The 21,410-nt window shown below is 34.0% G+C and overlaps 5 protein-coding genes across 5 annotated transcripts; 2 read left to right on the forward strand and 3 right to left on the reverse strand.

The window, feature by feature from the left end:
• Nucleotides 1-825: 825 nt before the first annotated feature.
• On the forward strand, nt 826-5,107 carry LOC21409991 (12-oxophytodienoate reductase 3). Its single transcript, XM_010091835.2, is given in 6 exon segments — nt 826-1,172; nt 1,271-1,411; nt 3,105-3,235; nt 3,537-3,591; nt 3,593-3,717; nt 4,459-5,107. Coding segments are annotated over 6 exon segments (1,167 nt in total). The 5' UTR covers nt 826-1,095; the 3' UTR covers nt 5,097-5,107.
• Nucleotides 5,108-6,800: 1,693 nt separating this feature from the next.
• Nucleotides 6,801-7,237, reverse strand: LOC112090359 (probable glucan endo-1,3-beta-glucosidase BG4). Its single transcript, XM_024161493.1, has 2 exons — nt 7,116-7,237; nt 6,801-7,038 (listed from the first exon to the last, which is right to left on the reverse strand). Exons 1-2 carry the CDS (start codon nt 7,235-7,237, stop codon nt 6,801-6,803), a joined length of 360 nt encoding a protein of 119 aa, XP_024017261.1.
• A 1,756-nt stretch (nt 7,238-8,993) lies between these two features.
• Nucleotides 8,994-10,796, reverse strand: LOC21409992 (probable glucan endo-1,3-beta-glucosidase BG4). Its single transcript, XM_024161475.1, has 2 exons — nt 10,234-10,796; nt 8,994-9,456 (listed from the first exon to the last, which is right to left on the reverse strand). The coding sequence occupies exons 1-2, from the start codon at nt 10,794-10,796 to the stop codon at nt 8,994-8,996; spliced, it is 1,026 nt and encodes a 341-aa protein (XP_024017243.1).
• Nucleotides 10,797-16,603: 5,807 nt separating this feature from the next.
• On the forward strand, nt 16,604-17,789 carry LOC21409993 (germin-like protein). Its single transcript, XM_010091837.2, has one exon. The coding sequence runs from the start codon at nt 16,681-16,683 to the stop codon at nt 17,314-17,316; it is 636 nt and encodes a 211-aa protein (XP_010090139.1). The 5' UTR covers nt 16,604-16,680; the 3' UTR covers nt 17,317-17,789.
• A 1,403-nt stretch (nt 17,790-19,192) lies between these two features.
• LOC21409994 (pentatricopeptide repeat-containing protein At5g66520) lies at nt 19,193-21,133 on the reverse strand. The gene has a single exon (XM_010091838.1). It carries the CDS (start codon nt 21,131-21,133, stop codon nt 19,193-19,195), a length of 1,941 nt encoding a protein of 646 aa, XP_010090140.1.
• Nucleotides 21,134-21,410: the final 277 nt, after the last annotated feature.

The following is a 21,410-nucleotide window of genomic DNA, read 5'->3' on the forward strand; positions in this document are numbered from 1 at the left end:
GAATTATAAAATGATATTAATATTTAATTGTATTAATTATTATTATATTAGTATTAATGTAATATATCATAATTAATATAATATAATTATAACATCATATTATATAATAAAATAATAATAATAAAATTATTAATATAATTATGATATTATTTATTACAATATTACAACTATATTATATTATATCATATTGTTGTATTATCATATTACATTATATATATTATATTATAAGATATAATTACATTATAATATATAATATATTATTATAGAATATTAAATAAATATATTATAAGCTATTCTTTTAATGTGAGGAAAGAATGATAACTAACCCAAAATAAGTAAATGGTAATTTTTTTCATAAATTTAATTAAACATCATTATTAATTTTTATTTCATTCTATTCATTTTCTTTCTACTCAACCAAACATACCCTTAAGATGGCAACATTTTTCATTCATAAAAAAAAGAGTTAAATTCATTCATAAAAAAAGAGTAAAATTCAAGTAATTATTAATTAACAAATACATTCTTCAACGAACTTCTATTTTTAATTGTAAAATAGAAAAAGACAGCTAGACTGTTACCGGTAGCATCGTGAGTGCAGGGACGAAGCCACTACATGCCCACCCAACTTTTTTTTATTTGCAATTTTATATGTTCATTTATGCCAAATATATAGATAGCCCTCACTAAAAGTTAAAAACTTTCTTTGTTCCCTCACAAATTAAGAAGGAAAAAATTATTGCTTTTTTTTTTTTAAATTTTTTTATTTTTTATAACTCACAGAAATCTTTTTTTTTTTTTTTGGCTCCCCCACTGATTAGCCCCCTGACTAAAATTTTGGCTTCGTCACTGCGTGAGTGGCAACGTTTTCAGAGCAAAAATTGTTGTAGTCCGCTATTGATATTAAAACAAAGCTCTCTCAGATTTTTTTTTTTTTTTCAATTCTTTTTTTTTTCCCATTGTTGTAGTCCGCTATTGATATTAAAACAAAGCTCTCTCTGTTTTTTTTTTTTTTTCAATTCTTTTTTTTTTTTCATATATTTTAAATTCAGATAATCATTTCTAAGGTCCAAGCTATTCTTCTTCTGAACTCCAATGGCGGAGACGACTTCAGCGCGAGAGATTACTCTCTTCTCTCCTTACAAGATGGGAAAGTTCGATCTCTCTCACAGGTCAGCCCCTCCGATGATCTTTTTTTTTCCTGTTCTTTTTTTGGACGATATTGTCCTCGCTGGTTCGGAATAATTACGGTGCGTTGACGAGGCGACAGGGTGGTGCTGGCGCCGATGACGAGGTGCAGGGCGCTGAACGGAGTGCCGCAGGCGGTGATGGCGGAGTACTACGCACAGAGGTCTACTGCCGGCGGATTACTCGTCAGCGAAGGGACTTTGATGTCCAGCACGGCGGCGGGGTAATTCTCGTTGCTTTTCCAGGGCTTGTCAATGTGTGGGATTCGGTACTCTTTGTGGTACTGGTTCATCGTTAAGTTCTTGATTGGGTCCACTTTTGTCCCAAGTGAGCTCTTTTTTTCTTAATTTCACCGATTCAACTCTTTAATTTCAGATTTATTACCATTAAAAAACTCTCAAAAAATTATATTTAACTTTTTTTTATAGTTAAAATTTTTTTAAATAAAATTATATTTTAATTTAAATTAAAAATTATGAAGCCTAATCTTTTAACGGTTAGAGCCTAATAATAGTGCTTCAGTGTACACGTTGGACAGTATTTTAGTATGTGATATTTATATTTTTATGTCCTATGTTTTAAATCTATTTAAAATTTATGTTTATATTTTTAATTTTTAATCTCATTAAAAGTATACTTTTAAATTATATTTAATATATGAATTTATACCTTATTTCGGTCAATAATTGATTTTAATTTTTAAAATGACCAAATTATTTCAAAAAAAATAGAGAAAAGAAACTAAAACTTTCTAATATTACAAACAATAAAAATTGAAAACACAACAAAATCTATTTCAATGTTATTTTATATATTTTTGAGGTCAAAACTGTAAGTTTAAAGTTTTTTTAGTTATTTTTTATCTTTTTAATTCAAGGGTATTTTAAGTATCTTAAGGTTAAAATCAAGAGTTGGCTGTGAAAATGTATAAATTTGACTATTAAATCTAATTTGAAGATATACATTTGACGAGATTAAAAATTAAAGATATAGGTCGTGTTTGGAATTGATCACATTTTTGTTTTTCACGTTTTTCGAGAAAGAAAAAATAAAAACGTTTTCAAAACGGCTTTTGACGGAATAAAGATAAAAAACAGAAATGAAAATGATTTTTTAGTTTAGTATAAAATAAGAGAGAAGTGAAAAACAAATTTTAATCATTTTTTATTTTTTATTTTCGTTTCCTCCTCTCTCGAGCAGAGAGAGAGACATTAATGAGTTTTTTATACTGAAAATAATTTCTTGATAAAACTACCAAACACATTTTTAAAAATGATTTTTGTCTGAAATTAAAAACGTTTTTATTTTTATTTTCATACGAAAAATAAAATCATTTTAGAATGAGTTCTAAACATGTCCATAATTTTTGAATAAATCTAAAACACAATATATAAAAAGGTAAATATCCCCTTTTAGTATTCAGCTAATAAAAGTTTGACTAATAGTTCAAAGGTTTTAATTGCATATGGCAAAAAGGGAAAAAAAAAGTTTTGTTCAATGTTTCCATTTTAATCGAAAATCTACTCCAAGTAATCTTTTTTTTTTAGTTTTTTGCTTTTGTTTGGATGAGAAAAATGGTTACGTTTTCTTTTTTTAAGTTGAAAATCATAATAATATTTTGGTCGAGTGAAATAGTACTATCCCTTCTTTTATTTGTATGGTTTGATGGCTCAGTTATTAATTTAGGTTCTCTGAAAAAAAAAAAAAAAAAAAAACAAAAGAAGTACTACTGGTTGATTTTTCCAGGTATAATTAGTGCAATGCTATTGGATATTAATAATGTTAGACATTACAATTCACACAAAATTCACCTTATATGAATTGTAGCGTCACTGTTAAAAGTACACTTATATTTTCTTAAGCGAAGAGATAAAAAGCGTATTTTCTTTATGCATAATTTCCGATGGTGGAGGCAGGTTCCCACATGTGCCCGGAATTTACACAGAGGAACAGGTGGAGGCATGGAAGAAGGTTTTGGATGCCGTTCATGCTAAAGGCGGCATCATGTTCTGTCAACTTTGGCACGTTGGTCGCGTATCTCATCAAGGTATACCACACACCCATTATTTTCCTTACCAATGTTTTTCATTACTTCGAGTTTGTTAGATATAATATTATTATTGACCGATTTCTCATCAATTAAAGTTTTTAGGACAGACTAGTAACTAACAGAGTATTTCTAGTCTGGTTATTTTTACTCACATCAATTGAAATTTACAATTAGATCAATGGCTTGACATTAATTTTTGGTAGGATTAAGTTCATTTTAACCACTTTTTTTTTTTTTTTTTGTTGGTGATGGTACGTGTTAAAATGGTAAATTTGATCACCATTGATATGTATTGTAGTTTATCAACCTGGTGGGGGATCACCAATATCGTCAACAAACAAGCCCATTTCAAAGTTTGAGAGTTCTGTTGCCAGATGGGTCTTACGTGCCATATCCAAAGCCTCGTGCCTTGGAAACCCATGAAATACCAGGGGTGGTGGAGGATTATCGCCGCGCAGCCATAAATGCCATTCGAGCAGGTCAGTTGTATTCGTGATAATGTGTGTTTTGTTTTGCTAATGGTGATCAAAATATGTGTTTAGTCAGCTTCATTTTACGTTTATTATGCCTTTGAGTCGGTTCATGTTCCAACTTCTTATGATTTTGTTACTCTGGTCTCTGAGTACGTACGTAGTCACTAATCTCATTTTTTTTTTTTTTCCATTTTGGAACTATGATTTTGTATGAAGACGAAGAATTAGATGACCAAATTCCTCATTACCAAGAGTACCAGAATCGGAAACATACAATCAAACTAGAACACATAAAATTTATAGTTCACCGGTAATATTAGAGTTATGTTTATTTTCAGCCGCCATAAAAATTTTACTGTAATGAAAAATAAGATCATAGAAGCACCACACGGCACAGGCCCCACATCTTTTGTTCTCTAACTTCTCTAATAACCGTTAAACCATCGCTCCCAAGTCCCGACATTAGTATAATTAGGGATACTGAAAATAGATGAGTGCCCCCCTTTCTAACCTTTATTTGCTCGTGACTCGTCATTGTTGATAAAAATATTGAAAGTTTGTATACTAGTACTTTTCTTCTTCATTACATTGGTTGGATCATCGTGTTGAAATGGATAGGTTTGATTTGTATAAGCTCGAGAATGGTGTATCAGGGACATTGTTTTGCTATTTCAACCATGAATTGCATTTCAAGAAAAAAAAAAAAAAAGAGCTTTCAGCAGATCTTGGTCATGTTCATATTCACAGGTTTCGATGGAGTTGAAATCCATGGCGCACATGGCTACCTGATTGACCAATTCTTGAAAGACGGGATCAATGATCGAACAGACGAGTATGGTGGATCCATCGACAACCGGTGCAAATTCTTAATGCAGGTGGTACAAGCAGTGGTTTCTGCCCTTGGTGCTGACAGAGTTGGAATTAGAATTTCACCTGCAATTGATCACCTTGATGCCATGGACTCCGACCCGGTCGGCCTAGGCTTGGCAGTGATTGAGAGGCTTAACAAGTTCCAACTAAACAACGGATCACAGCTCGCTTATCTCCATGTGCAATTGATCACAGCCTATGTCGAGGCAGAATCAGGCAGACCTGGCAGCGAAGATGAAGTGGCTCTCCTAATGAGGACATGGAGAAATGTTTACCAAGGAACATTCATTTTTAGTGGCGGCTTCACTCGGGAACTCGGTATGCAAGCTGTAGCCAATGGCGACGCGGATTTGGTATCATACGGTCGCCTTTTCCTCTCAAATCCTGATTTAGTATTGAGATTTAAGCTTAATGCTCCTTTGAATAAGTATAACAGGAAGACCTTTTACACTCAGGATCCTGTTATTGGGTACACTGACTACCCTTTTCTTCAGGAATCACGTTCACGTATTTGATTGGGATATTTTTCGGAATTATTTATGTTATTGTAGATTGCTGGTGGTCATTGTCTGTTGTGGAACTCGATTTAAGTACTACTTTTAGATTAAGAGTTTGTAATGTAATGTATTTGTGAGAATTTGGACCAAAAACCGAAATTGAAAATACCAGAAGAATCTGAAGAATAAATCGAACGGACTAAACATGCGAATGAAGAAAAGGAATTTCTGAAAAAACTCGATTGGAAATTTATTGACAGCAAAACAACTTCTCAAGTCTTTACACCCTCAAGAAATCCTTTCACGCTCACACTACACAGTGACAGAGTACACAGTTTTTCTCTCTCTACAAGATTGCCCCACAGACAAAAGAACAAGACTTTCTCTCACTAAACTGACTTTTATATCTAGCCCCAAAACAGAATCAATAGCACTTATTCTGTTGATATTTTTCCAACCAACCGCCTATTTAAGAAATCTAGATTCTCTGTAAGCTTGTACACTGAAACTCCTCTGTAGACCAAGTCAGCACACCTGCTGCTACGTCATAATGCCACATTACCAGCTGAAATAGCAGCCACATCATCACGACAGTATTGAATGAAGGAATAAATAAAAGCCTAGAGTAGAAAAATTACTGTTTTGCAGAGACTCCTTGAAGAATGGAAATTAGCATATATAGTGAAATAATTAGTATTGTGTTTTAAGTACTGTAGCTTTATCTGAAATCAATCTATCAAATTAATTTTTACTTTTCTGCAAAGACTTCTTCAAGCTTCCAAAGAAAAGAGAGTTTGGAGTTTGCTTGAAATTAATGTGGATTATTTCAACTAAAATGAGTTCACATATTAATGAATTGCCCACCTAAGTTTCTGAAGAATAAGAATTGTCTCACTTTATCTAATACAACTTAAAATGGAATGAAATTCACTTTAAATTTATTATAAGTTACAAGTTTCGTAATTCTCTCTCAGTTTCTTTTAATGATTTTTAATTACACATATTGTGAAATCACGAGCAACCCCAGAGAAAAATGAACAATTGAATACAAAGCCAACGAATTAAAACACCAAGAACAGAGAACCAAGTTTCTGGAAAAAACCTCTCAAGCTTTATTCAATGAATGGAATTAGAATACCAAGAAAAACAAATCTTTGTACAATACATCAACTAGACTTTTTTTCTCTCTAGTCCCAAAGCACCCAGAAACTTCAACCTTTTTCTTTCTCTGGAACTCTCTATCGAAGAATAGAGAAAACTGCTTTTTTAATCTATTTTAACAAAACGTTGAAACTGTTCAAATGATAAAGACAAAACTACCCTTATCACATAACCAGTACTAATCCCACCTAAGCTTCTTGACACCACTCTAAGTGTGCCACCTGGATTTACACATATGTTATGTAACTAGTTGAAAAACGTCACTTTTATAAAGGTTTTAATCACGATCACCCTGTTAATACATGTGATTATAATTGTTATAAAATTGACGATTCACTAATAAAAGTATCAAAATTACAATTCATGATAAGCTTGATAGAAAATTTTGTGTCATGTTATGTCAAATTGAAATTAACCCACCACTTCCCACTGTAAAAAGTGTCTCTTTGTCCTGTTAGTTAATATCATAACTTAATTTGGACTTTAGCTCTTATTTATACACAACTTTATTTCTACAAAAATTTAAAGAAAAAAATACTGGCAAAATATTCCTATCCTTCTTTACAACACAGAATAAACAGGATGCATATTAGGATAGAACAATCTAAAATTCTGCTCCACACCATCAGGTTTCAGGTTCTCGTTAAACATGGCGAAAGTGAAGCCTTCCATAAAACCTCCAGGACGTTTTGGTGTCCCAGTGTTGGATGAGATATGATTCACGAAGTTCTTGTTGTATATGTCCATGCAAGCGCCGGACTCGTGTAGCCACCATTGCCGGCGGACGGTCAGCCACTCTCTGATACCACAATATCCACGTCAGTCACTCCGTCTCTTTCCATCGCCCAAATGAATGCATCAACAATGGCGTCAAACAATTTGTAGTAGCTCATATTCCCGTCCTGAACGACCGGACTCCTTGCGGTAAACTGGGCGTAATCCAGTCGGACATTTGCTGGATCCGATGCGTTGGCGAAGTAAGGATACACGTTGATCATGATTGGTGATCCTTGAGTTGATAAGAACCTGTGAGAAGAAAATAAGTGTTACGTACATGAGTTAAAACTTGGAAAAATAAAGATAAATATCACTAATGATAATCAAAAGTCGCATATCATACTGCAGACCTGATTTTTGTGTAAAGGGAGCTTGTGGTGTTTTGAGATTAGAGTTTTTTTTTTTTTTTTTTTTTTTTTTTTTTTTTTTTTTTTAGAGTTTTTTACAGTGAATTGACAAGTAATCTCATGAAATTTTAATTTTAATAAAGTATTCTGTGAATTGAATAAAATATTACAGCATGCTCCGAATCAATAAAAGATGTTATATTTTAGGAGGAAAAAAAACTTCATGTACATGTCTTGACGTGCTTTGTGCTCATTCGAATTGTCAGTTTATGTCTTCAAACAAGTTCTGATCATAACATGTATGATAAGATTTCCGTCCAAATTTCAATATTTATTAATAAATTTTGAAATACTTTACAATATTTTATTAAATTTGAAAGGTTATTATTTCTCAAATTAAAATTTTAGACAGCAACTTGACAAACTTTGAAAAATTCAGGGAGAAAAATATCAAATACCCTACTAAAAAATTATTAACATTTGAGGTCCAAATATGTAGTTAATAATCATTAATGGATGCTATACACACATAAATAAACTTAATCATCTTTTGGAGCATGCATTGGTGCATTTATTATTTTTAAGAGTTAGAATCTGAGCCTACCATCTAAGTTAATATTGTATGATTTTATCAATTAATGTCGTATCTCCCTTGTATAATAACTAGAGTACACCATAAAGACAAGGTGCTGATTAAGATCAGTGCAAGTAAATATTGCTTTATTTTTTTATTTTTTTTTTCAATTTTCGTTTAATTAATTTATTGACACTAGTCTACTTCACATCAATTTATGGATCAATTTTAGCAAACAATTTTGTAGCTGTTGAATTGCGTAAAGCTATTATATTTACAAGATCTAATTCTTTACATAAATCATGAAATGATAGGAAAAAAAAAAAAACCGGTAGAGGATAACGGCCAATATTTTTGAGAAAAAGATGTAATATGCATATATATGTAAGGATAAATTTTAATGGTTACATTCTCATTAATTGTTATCCATCAAATATGAAAATTTTATAATGTAGAACGATAAAAATTCAATCTCATTAATTGCCATAATTTTTTTGTTTAACTATTCAATTTATTACAACTGTCAAATCAATATTACAGATTAAAATAATAATATCTACTGATAAATAAATATTAAGGGAACCATTAAAATTATAGCATGACAACCTCATGAATGAGAAAAAAATGTAAATTGAGTCTAGGTATCGATTCGCCATGTCAGTACAAAAGAGGTAATAGTAAACAGCCCAGGGAGGAGCAAAAACAAAGAGTATCCAATCAAGCTTTTAATGGGTAATCCTAATTCCATGAAACATAATATCATTTTCCCTAGATCAGTAGTTTGAATATATCACATGCTGTTTATAACTTTATTACACTTTATTTCTCAAGAAAAGTACTAATTATGCATTAAGAGATCTGATTTTTGCATGAATATGGTCGAACCTTCCTTGATGTGACTATTAATGATAAAATGTTAAAATACATCCAATACTACTTTTCCCACTAATAATCAAGTACTTTCATCCTATAATTATAACTTTAAATCTAGATATACTCTTATTTGATTTATATATGTACCAAAAAAAAAATGCAGTGTTCCATATATATGCTACTCTAGAATACAGGATAAACAGGATTCATATTAGGATAGAACAATCCAAAATTCTGCTCTACGCCAGCAGGTTTCAGATTCTCATTAAACATGGCAAAGATAAACCCTTCGACATAAGGGCCAGGTCGTTTTGGTGTCCCCGCATTAGACAAGATGTGATTCACGAAGTTCTTGGCATACGTCGATGCGAGCTCCGGAGTCGTGAAGCCGCCGTTACCTGCGGATGGCCAGCCACTCTCCGCCACCACGATATTGACGTCAGAAACTCCTTCTCTTTCCGTGGCCCAAAAGAAAGCGTCAACAATAGCGTCAAACATGTTGTGGTAGCTCAAATTCCCGTCCTGAACCACCGGAGCCGTCGCGGTAAAAAGCGCATAATCCAATCTTACATTCACCGGATCAGATGCGTAGGCGAAGTAGGGATACACGTTGATCATGAGAGGCGCTCCATGAGTTGACATGAACCTTTAATTAACAACTCATGAACCTTTAATTAATACAAGAAGCAAAAAGATAAATGTCACAAGTCAAGTACTTTTTTTGATAGGCAAATGTTACTAGTCAACTTGAACTTGGAGAAAATTGATTTAACCAAATAATTACGATATTTTAGTAGTTAAACGGAGGCTTTTGTGACTCTTTTTTTTTAATTATTTTTAACAATAACGAATATTCAATTTTAGATATACGTCTACATAAATTATAAACTTTTTAGTTAATAAATACAATATTTATTCAAATTTTTCTTAGTAAATATAAAATCTATTAAAATTAGTTGGTCTTTTTTTGGGGTAAGATATTTGACCATTTTAAATTTTCACTCCTTAAATTTGGATATTTTCTGATTTGTCCTTTCAAAATTAACAAGCGAAATTGTGAATATTAATGAACATCATGATAATGATTACCGTCACTTTTTAAATCATGATTCGAATCATGGTACGAATCCTCCTACTAAACACAAGCTAAGAAATGTTAGAATGTTGCTTATAATATCATATCAAAAGTTTAAACTCTTTTATTACAAAGTGCAAAGTCTAAATAGAAGATTTTTTTTTTTTTCAAGTTGCATTTTATAACTTTTACTCAAAGCTGTTTTGGAGTGCAAATTAAAACTTTTGACAAATTATATATGCTAAGAAGTGTTAGAATGATGTTTATAAACACCTCGCGCTAATATACGTGAATATATCATAAAACTTTTACGCGATATACAGTACTCACACACCATAGCTTAATTACCTGATAATACCTCTCAAATCGTTGGCAGCCTCATCTGAAAATTGCGCCGCCGAAGGCGGATAAGACAACGCCAAGGCGTTGGCGGGGAGGACGGTGGTGAGCTTTATACCAGCTAGATTCTTATGATCAAGTATGGCTTGTAATGACTCCATAACAGGCAAAACATACTGACCGAGATGCCCCGGGATAACCTCGTTTCCGACAGCAATGTTTGAAAACACGATGTCGTTGAGGTAAGGCTCAACGTGGGCGGCGAACCAGGACGCGACGGCGTCTTGGTTCGATGCGAGGCCGGCAAGGTCTTCATTTCGGATACCGACAGTGACGTCGATTTCGCTGCCTCGCAGAGCTTGCAGCGCCGAGGGATCGGGGTCGAAGAGCCTTATTTTGCCAATGTTGTTGTGTTTGTAGAGGTTGATCACTTCGGTCGCCGGAGGCAGATTATTGCCTAGCATTCCGTAGCAAACGCCGATGTCGGCTGATGCTTTTGCGGTGCCAAACTGGTTGGGAATGACTGCCATGGAAGTGAGAAGGAGAACCCTGATTAGAAGCTGTACTGCCATGGTTTGTGATGATCACTGAATGTGTGCAAAGAAGTTATATACATATGAAGAAGAAGATATAATATATAAATTATATGGCAGTTTATAGTTTATCTTGATTTAAAATCTGCCCTTGCCATTTCTGTAATACATTGTTATCTGGATTTATTAATTAGTGAAGTATAATCTTCCTTGTAAGTCGAGTATTTTAAATTTTTACGTATATGTGAAGATTTTCGTTTGAATATGGTCTGATGTACCAGTAATACTATACATATGACAATATACAGATGGTATGCTATTTAGGAGATCTTTAGGTATAAGATATATGATAGCCGATAAATTAAGGGCTAATTCCGAAGACTAGATATAATATCTGAGAAAAAGATATATGTACCATGAATTCCGAGTAATGATAAAATAAAAATAAAAATGAAAATCCAATTCCGGAGTCGTGGGAGTGAAAAATCAAGGTGGTTTTAATGGTTTGTCACGGTTTTGTACAAGCCTATATTTATGTCATTTTAAATAATTGAGTGCTGTTATGACTTTTTATTTATTTTTTCTTTATTATTTTATTGACAATTGTTTATTTTTTAGTGGGTGACATAAATAATATTTTTTTACTACATTGAGTGATATTTCTGGCTATCGCCCTTTAAGGAAAGCAAGGATTATGCAACGTTCCAACTCTTAAAAATGTCAGACAGCCAGAGTACTTTCAAGGCCTTAATACAGAGCGCGGGAGATTACTACCAAAGACATAATACTTATGGTCTGTTTGGAAAACAAGTTCAAAGTGTGATGATATGAACTTTTTTAGTTTGTAGCCGAAGCTTTAAAAAGTATATTTTGAACCTGTAGTGAGAGATGATGTTTGGATAGCAGTTGAAATGTGGTTTGAAAAGGGAATAAAATATAAAATTGTGTTTGGATATGTAATTAAAAGTTTTTTTTATATGAGAGAAGAGGTATGAATTTGAGTTAAAAAGACTGCATTTTGGTTCAAAATCTTAAAAACATGAGGTGGTGGTGTAGATTTAAGAATTTGAGTTGTTTTTTAGTTCAACTTGTCACATCAATAGTTTGAAATAGGCCTCCAAATTTTTTACTAAACACCTACTCAGCCTGAATTTTTGCTCAAAACACTTTGAACCACTTTAAAAAATAGGCTCTTAATGCCTTAATGCATAACGTACGATCAGAAGGAAAAATGAATTAAAAATGAATATAGAAAATCAGATTTAACGATGACATAAAACCTAATCTAAAAAGCCGTTGTGGAAAACCAATGGCCAAGTTTAGATTTAACCCGTATTCCCGCACACTACTGAGCTTATAAAAGGGGTGAGGGCAATGGAAAATGTGGATTTTTCTTGATTTCTTAACTGCTGCTTTTATATTTTTTTTCAGCTGTTTTCTGACTTTATAAGTATCAGAGATTTTCTTATAGGAACCCCATTTTAATTTTAAAGGTTCATATAAAATCAATTAAGTAGCAATATATATCATGATAGATTTTCACCCCAACACGAGCTAATTATTTGTTGTGCTAGTATTTTGTGATGATATTGAAAATTGAAAGATGAACGTCAAACTGTTTTTTCCTCTCATCATTCATTCTATCAAGTTGATATCTTCTCTTTCTATATATACTGTTCGAGAATTTCTGCACAAAAACGACATCACATGTACAATATTGTACCTATGTTTCAGTATTATTATCAAAAATAAAAATACAAATTGTCCAACAATTTCCAACTATATTCAATTATCAACTTAATTAATCAAGTACAGTAGTACATTTGCTCTTAATTTGCTTTATTGAAGAGCAACTTGTAATGACAAGTAGTTTCAGTTCAGACATAGGATGAAAAAGATCCATATTGGCATAAGTGAGACAAACTCCTTTTTTTTTTTTTTTTTTTTTTTTCTTCTTCTTCTTCTGAATTCTAGTTGTCGTGTTTTCACTTTGGGTGGCTCAAGAGATTGATAATCATCATAATCATGACGTGTTTAATTATTAGCTCTAATATCATTTATAATAACAAATACCTCTATTTAGTAGGCTATGCTCCCGTGATTCTGTTCATGAACTTTACTTTAAAAGGTCTCATGTTATTAGGAGATGATCTTCCTACTTATGAAGCCTTATTTATAGCCGGCTTAGACTTTTAAACGATATGAGACTGCACAACTTACACTGTATGTTTCTATTTTCGTGATTTTGGCAAATTTGGCTCAAAGGATTGATGTTGTCACAACTTCCCTTTCTTATTTTTCTCTTTCAAAAACAAAAATCTTCCCTTTCTTATCTTGATGTGCTCGCTTTCCAAAAAAAAAAAAAAAATTGTTCACTTTATAAGTTTGGTTGTTCTTCTTTCTCTGCTTTATTTAAGTGTAAATGGTCAATAAGCGTTAAGGACCGATCAAACTTTATAGAGAGAGACCACAAATTGTACCATGATAGGCCATGGTAGCATATATACGTCTTTCTCTGAACACTCAGCTTCTTCAATAAAGGAGCTTGAAATTCAGGCGCAATTCGATGTTTCACAAATTCCACCAAATCTACATATAATGCAGATTCATAAATAATGCATGTTTCACAAATTCCACCAATTGGAAATTCAGGAGCTTCCATATTATATTCCAGTTACTATCACTAAATGTAATGCATATTCATAAATATAAAATATTGAAAATTAGATGTCGTGTTTAGAATTATTCTATTTTTATTTTTCACGTTTTTTGAGAAAAAAATAAAAATGAAAACGATTTTTTAGTTTAGTGTAAAATATGAGGGAAATGAAAAACAACTTTTAGTCATTTTTCATCTTTTGTTTTTGTTTTCTCCTCTCTCGAGCAGAGAGAGAAAGAGAGAGACATTAATGAGTTTTTTTATACTGAAAATAATCTCTTGATAAACTACCAAACACATTTTCAAAAATGATTTTTGTCTGAGATTAAAAACGTTTTCATTTCCATTTTCATACAAAAAATAAAATTATTTTGAAACGAGTTCCAAGCGCACCCAGAATGTTATTGATAACATTAGCTTTTATGATTAGAAATTTTATGGATTTAATGCGTGCTCATTGTATATATCAAAAATAATAATTAAATGTTAATAATTTCTTTGAAAGGATTTAATGTTAATCATATATTAGTAGTTTTATTACTAAAAAAATATGGGTATAGTATGGTATGACAAACCGATTAATAAAAACAAAGAACTTTCGTAACTAGCTAGTAATATTTGATTTTCAAACTTCTCAAAAAAAAAAAAAAAAAAAAGATCTTAAAAAAATCAGCATATTTTCATGAGTGAAATATTGTCCTCGGTAAAATGAATTTAATTTTTTACGGTTAACGTTTCAAAAATTTCTCCTTGAGAAAGAAACCAGTCTACCAACATCAGTCTTTATCGCGAAAATTTTCATAAAATATGGCTTTTCCCAATCGACAATTTCGTCGCGAAAATTTGATTTTCTATTCAGCACAATTTTGGTCCTTTCCTGACGGTTGAATTCGGAAATTGAAGCTGCAAAGTGGACACCATATATATAGCAGTGCCTATGCTCAAGTCTGGAATTATTATCTATTAATTGTACGAAATATTAATTTGTTTATTGTAAATTCGGAAAGCTCCATGAGTACAAAATAATAATCCACCTAGTTTTCTTAAAGATATATAGCAATGCGATATCCCATTGTTAGTGATACATTACAGCATTCGCGGAACCTAAATTTAATCTATAATTTAACAAAAATTAGGTCCAAATTTTATTCATCTAAAACTCTGTGTCACTAATCATGCAGCTACGATGCATCAAGTGATATATTTATAAATTTTTCTTCATGCTCCAAATTTAGGTCCCCTAAATTTTCACCGAAAACTATCCGATATGGCCATCGATTAAATATTACTTATAGTTTGGGGTGGAAAAATTAGAAAAGCTCCTTTTGAAAGTAGAAGAAGACTTAGGAAAGTGACTCAGATATGAAGTCATCAATCTATAATTCTTGGGATGCTTGATTCACAAGATAATTGTGTTTTTTTTTTTTTTTTTCCCTGGATTGTATGGATATGTTTGTGACCATTATTTATAATTTAATGTTATTTTTTGCTTGATTGGTGGAGCTTCGTTCATGTAAATGTGCTGAAATTTCACGTTCCATCAAGTAGATAACGAGCGAATTGGAGATATACATAGTGATAGAGAGAATCCAAAGCTTAATTTTTCTCATTGACTACTTACCAGCAAACAGTTTATTTGCATCCAAAAACTCGGGTATGTGGACAAAAGACTCTCCAAGTAGTGGTCCTCTCTCTCTTGGCATTGTAAGTTTGTGATAAGATATTTTCCTCAAAGATATTTGACAGATATTTTACTCGCAGTTAATAAAAAATAATATTAATATTCTGATTCTCGGTTACTATACCCATAATTGTTTGAAATAGAGGATTTTACAAGACTGTAAATAATGTATTTGTTTTAAGACGTCATCCTGTAAGTATTTGACGTCATTTATAGTTAGCGCCATTGAAATACTTAGGTCTCGTTCACTTCACAGATTCGAGTTTTTAATTCGAGCTGAGATGTGACATTTTATGAGAGCTTTTCACTGTAGCAGAAAAAGTTAGATGTGATATTTTTTGAGAACTTTTAACTATAAAAACCTAAAACTGAAAACTCAAATCAGTGAAATGAACGAGGCCTTAATGGAGTAATTAAGGGTCTTTTTGGCAAATGTATTTAAATTCGTGATTTTAATTATGCTACAGTACTGTTTTACACTCACAAAGAATTTGAATTTAAAAATTTCTCACCAATAGTTCTCCCACAAAGTTTCAACCAATAAATCAAAATCACTGACTTGATCAACACGTGAACCATACGGGTCTTAATCAGATTCGAAGAGTTCACAATGACCAGCTAATAAATAAGTTTAATTTAAGTGCTCATTTCGTGGGGTTTCTTCCGGTAATCAAGGCCGAATTATTAGTATTTCAAAAGAACAAGACAGAAAACTTAAAAAGAAAGACATTACGTACTTTTACCTCGCCGGAAGACAGAGTAGCCCAGAAGTTGGGCAATTCTTAACGTCCACACAATTCAAATGGCTAACCCCTGAAGTGGGATCTGTAAGTGACGATTTGCCCATCAACAGAGACGAGCTTTGAGCTGTCATATAATGTCTTGTTGCGACCCCCAAATTCTTTCCTCTCATGTGATTAATGGTCCATCTCCTGATCTTATAAAAGTAGTCTTGGACGGTCCTCCATGACCTTTTTCATATTTTTTGAGCTATTCCCTTAGATGACAATCTAGCTATAGCTAGCTCTAATTACGTAGACTGGAAAAAAAAAAAAAAATAAGTACAACAATTATTTATTTTTTCAACTTAATTATGGGAAATTTGGTTGATTATTAAAAATTTTAGATTACATGCATGTTATGTCATGTTACATTATCGATCAACTATTACAAGCGAACCATAAATATTGGTATTATGCATACAAAAAGAGTGTTTGCATTAAACTTTTTTTTTTTTTTTTCCTTTTTGAAAATATCTAGAGGAGATAATTTTTGTAGATGACGGCCAAAAAGAGTCATCTTGTTGCAATACTAGATAAAGACGTGCCCTTCACGTGCATCATACGTTTGAAAATCTATCGTATATTATGATCATATCCGATGGCATATTTTTGAATGTTTGCCACACATGTGACTATTGCATGAGCATATTCGAAAGCGTATACTAATTTCACCAACGTATAACCAAAGATATTTCACACCATGCTCCTCTATATAAGACTCCCAAATTCCTCACCAAAAAATCACCACACTAGGAAGTAAAATATCAACCAAAACACAAAAGTATAGTAGTACTAGTCATCATGAACATGATCATTCCCATTTTCTCTCTCTTCTCCCTCCTTTTCTCCTCATCTCATGGAGCCATCCAAGACTTCTGTGTCGCGGACTACTCGGCTCCCCAAGGCCCTGCAGGCTACTCCTGCAAGAACCCCGCGAAAGTCACCGTCGACAGCTTTGTCTACTCGGGACTAGGCATCACCGGCAACACCACAAACCTCATCAAAGCAGCGGTAACCACGGCATTTGACAACCAATTCCCCGGCGTCAACGGCCTAGGAATCTCCCTTGCTCGGGCGGACTTAGCCCCTGGTGGGGTCATCCCTTTCCACACTCACCACGGAGCCTCAGAGATCATAATTGTCATTGAAGGGTCGCTCTGCGCAGCGTTCGTCTCCTCGGACAACAAGGTCTACCTCAAGAGCCTTAAGAAGGGCGACATAATGATTTTCCCTCAAGGCCTTTTGCACTTCCAACTAAATGCAGGGAAGAGTAATGCTTTGTTCTTTGTTGCGTTTAATAGCCCTAACCCGGGTCTCCAACTTTTGGACTACGCATTGTTTGGAAACGATTTGGCCACGGAGTTGGTGGCTGCCGCTTCTTTCCTCGACCCCGCTGAGATCAAGAGGCTCAAGGCTGTTCTTGGTGGTAGTGGTTAAATATTCCATTCTTTATAAAGATTCAGATTACCTGTCTAATTTTTGGTGTCACAAATAATATCTAACTGATCATATTACACTACACGTGGTATAATGTGGTTGGTCACACATCATTTTGAACACCAAGACATAGTGATCTAAGTCTTCTATAGAGATATTGTTGTTTATTTTGTTTGTTTCTTGTGTGATGGTTGAGAAGGCTTGTAAGTGTAGGATTCTTGATGTCGGTGCTTTGTAATAACAGAGTCCCTGATGATTAGGTTTGTTTCTCTTTGTATGCTTTACTAGTTAACAAACTAAATGGCGTACATGAGAAGTCAGTTAATTTCTTCTTTTTTAGGCTGTGGTCTCTTTTGTTGCTACTTGTTTCCTTGTCTTCATGTGTTTTTGCTTCATGCTTCGGTTTCAAGTGATGTATTTCGTAACGCCAAAAACATAAACAAAATTTGAGGAAAAATATATTTGGCTTTTCAGTTTTGAGTTTGCATTTTTTATGCACTTTGTTAAGTTTCTCGTGTATATTTTTGGGGTCTTTTCGCTTTTGGTCTGAAACTATGATTTTGTCCTATTTTAGCCCCATGAAATTTAGAACGTTACATTTTGCATCTCACATGCCTAGTCAATGAAAGGTAATTTAAACACATTACGCCTAAATGAATTTAAAAACTGAAGAAAGGAAGAGAAGAAAATTATGTTATCTCTACACGAGCTCGTTGAATAACAAAGTACGCAAATATTAAAATTATTAAAAATTCATCTCAAAGACGTTATTTATCTAAAATACTTATCATTACAAAATAATGTGAGGTTCACATGAGTGACTGAAGAGCCAAATATGAGACAAGGAGTATAGTTTATGGTGCTATTTGTAACATGACAAATGGGACAAAAAATGTAGTTCATGGCTTTGAGTGAAATTAACCGTATCGTTTAATAAACTAGTTAAATCACAGATTGTACTTTTAGAAACTTTCTTATTGGTATATCATACATCAGATATATGTATTAGTAGCCGCCATAGTACGAATCTCTTATATGTTTATACCAGAATACAGAACATTCTGCATTTAAATTTGGTACTATTTACTACTTTGGATGGTCCAAACTTCCAAGTTCCCGCTCAAAGAATCAGCGAAACCTTATTAATCTTTTTTCTATGTGGTCCAAACTTCCAAGTTGGTGCTTCAAAAATCACTGAATAAAAGGATAGGAAAACCAAGATTTAAGCCACAGAACTTTACAATCGCCTCTTGCAGTAAATTCTACTGCGCTTTTACTATCATGGTAATGGTGTTGTACTATTCACAGAACTGCCAATGTTTTTATCTCTATGATGGAGATTTTAAAAGGCAGTACTGTCAGTATTCTATCAGACTACGGATCATATAGAGATTCCCTTACATCATGTGTATACATCTCTTGAAGAAGCAAATTTTTAATGATTTAAAAAAAAATCAAAATCCCACGAAATTATATCACCTGAAAATGGATGGTTGTGAGTTGTGATTATATATATTCAAATGTGTGGACACTTATTCTTGTAAGCTTAAAAAAAATGAAGGTATACTGCTTGGTGACGCATGTCAAATCTCAAGCTGAAGATAAAGAGCACTAATATAAATAGAAGTCCTATTTCTTCAGCTGCTACTGATTTCACTTTCCCCGGACCAGTTTCAAGCTTTATGACCGTACCTTATCTTTCAGCCAAAACAAACATCATAGTTGATTGTATAAAATCATTCTTGGTATAACCAACAAGGTGGCTGCCAAGCAGAAGGTCGAGGTATAAAAGTACGGCTAAACAGCAACTAGGTCCCGGCTCTGGTCTGTGACTTGTGAGCAACATCCTTCCTGAAAGGGACTCCATCACAGAGTTTTACCAGTAATCCATGCAGGAACAATGTCCATCTTCAAAATGATGGTAGCGTTTTCGATCGCGAACAGCAATTTTTCTTTTGAAAACCTTTGAAACAAGCTTGAATGCAGAATGGCAGTCATTGCAGATCCTTATATTCTTCACTATCCGAATTAATGATCCACGCTTTGTGTACATAAACCCAAAAGCCAAGGCCAGTTTCTCACTGTGATATCCAACAAAAGTTTCTTTTTCCTCCTCTTCAATGTCAAACATAACCGCTCTAGTCTCCGCGCTGTAGCCAAATTTCTTAATCTCCTTGACAATTTCATCCCACATATGGTAGATCTCCTCTGTTTTCTCATGGGACCTATCTCCAGCCAAGAATTCGTGCACAAAACCGTCCACTTCTATCAAACTATACCCCGGAACCCGCTTTACTTTTCTTTTTCTCAAAGTTTTCCTGACCTCTTCAGCATCTTCACCTTTCATGGACTCGGCATAGATATTAGAAAGTAAGATGTAACGTCCATCATCTTTTTGGTCAGAATGTATCAGTAGATTCCCAACTCTCTGGCCCATTTCAGCATTTCCATGAACCCTGCAAGCACCAAGGAGGGCTCCCCATATGGCACTGTCCGGTTTAATTGGCATTGAAGCAATAAAACGCTCTGCCTCTTCAAGCAAACTGGCACGACCAAGAAGATCGACCATGCAGGCATAGTGATCCAACTCTGGTCTAATTCCACAAACATCTGACATTGAATTAAAATAGTGAAAACCCTTATCAACCCACCCCTCATGACTACAAGCGCTTAAAACTGCAATGTAAGAGATACTATCTGGTGAAATGCCTTCAGCCTTCATGTCCTCAAAGAGCTGAAGTGCTTCTTTGCTACGGCCATTCATCGCTAGCCCAGATATTGCAGCCGTGTAGGTAGAAACACACTTATTCTTTGACGAACTGAACACTTGCATTGCAAGATCAATGCTGCCGCATTTGGCGTACAGATCAATCAGGCCTGCAGAAAGTAAGGAATCGATCTTCACACGTTTCTTCTGGACATAAGAGTAAACCCAGTTACCGTAATCCAAGGCTCCTAACTGAGAGCATGCGGAGAGGACACTGACTAAAATAGCGGAGTTTGGCTCCTGATGCGACAATAGCATCTCTCTAAATAGAGCCAAAGCCTCTTTCGGCCGTCCATTTTGAGCACACCCTGAAATCATGACAACCCAAGAAACCAAACTTCTCCGCGGCATCTCCAAAAATACCCTATAAGCATCATCCAAGAAACCAAACTTGGCCAAAGCGCCAAGTACACTATTCCAAGACACGTCATTTCTATTGGGCATTTTGTCAAACATGATCAAAGCTGCAGATACATGTCCATTTCTCGCGTACCCATTGATCATGGAATTCCACGAAACAACATCAACTTCATCGCTTTCATCAAACACCCTTCTCGCGTCATCCAATTCTCCGCAAACCGAGTAAAACTGAATAACCGAATTGCGAACGAAAACATCCATATCCAAAAAACTTTTCACCAACACGCCATGAAACTGCCTGCCAAGATCAAACGCACAACAGTTCGAACATCCTTGAAACAGAAAAGTGAAAGTGAAGTTATTCGGAGCAAGGTTGAGCTCCGCCATGCGGTTGAGCACGAGCAACGAGCTCGGCGCAAAAGTCCGACGGCCGTGGCTGCGAGCAAGGCCTCGTATCACAGTGTTGAAGAGGAAGACCGAAGAAGCTACGGAAGTCCTGAACAGGAGGAGGAGAATGGCATAGTTTGTGTCGCCGGAGGGATCGAGAGCGGAGAAGGAGATTATCGGTCTGAGAGACGCTGGTGGGTGGTTTAGGCCTCTGACGACAAGCTGCGAATGGGCTTCTTTAAACTGTTTGATTGATTTGCATCTGTGGAAGATTGAAGTGAAAGGGAGGTTGTGAAGGAACATGAGTGTTTTATCTAAGGTATTTACATGAGAATGAGAATGAGAATGAGATGAGCAACTTCCAAGAGTTTCAAGTTGTAACGGCTATATTGAATGAGAGAAGGCGGGAAATGAGTTTGTTCACTTCGTGAATTCGAATTTTTAATTTAAATTGAGATGTGACGTTTTTTTAAAATTTTTTATTATAGTAAAAAAAGTTAGATGTGACATTTTCTGAGGACTTTTTACTGTAAAAATTTAAAACTGAAAACTCAATCAATAAAATTAATGAGCCCTTAGA

The sequence above is a fragment of the Morus notabilis genome, unplaced genomic scaffold (genome assembly GCF_000414095.1).
Source record: "Morus notabilis unplaced genomic scaffold, ASM41409v2 Scaffold329, whole genome shotgun sequence".
Classification (NCBI taxonomy): domain Eukaryota; kingdom Viridiplantae; phylum Streptophyta; class Magnoliopsida; order Rosales; family Moraceae; genus Morus; species Morus notabilis.

Bases quoted from the DNA above. Each gene is read 5' to 3' on its own strand.
- LOC112090359 (XM_024161493.1), bottom strand. From the start codon at position 7,237: ATGATCAACGTGTATCCTTACTTCGCCAACGCATCGGATCCAGCAAAT. The intron at 7,039-7,115 runs GTTTGACGCCAT...TTGTGGTATCAG, and splicing joins AATATGAGCTACTACAAATT to AGAGTGGCTGACCGTCCGCC.
- LOC21409992 (XM_024161475.1), bottom strand. From the start codon at position 10,796: ATGGCAGTACAGCTTCTAATCAGGGTTCTCCTTCTCACTTCCATGGCA. The intron at 9,457-10,233 runs GTAATTAAGCTA...TGTTAATTAAAG, and splicing joins GATTTGAGAGGTATTATCAG to GTTCATGTCAACTCATGGAG.
- LOC21409993 (XM_010091837.2), top strand. From the start codon at position 16,681: ATGAACATGATCATTCCCATTTTCTCTCTCTTCTCCCTCCTTTTCTCC.
- LOC21409994 (XM_010091838.1), bottom strand. From the start codon at position 21,133: ATGTTCCTTCACAACCTCCCTTTCACTTCAATCTTCCACAGATGCAAA.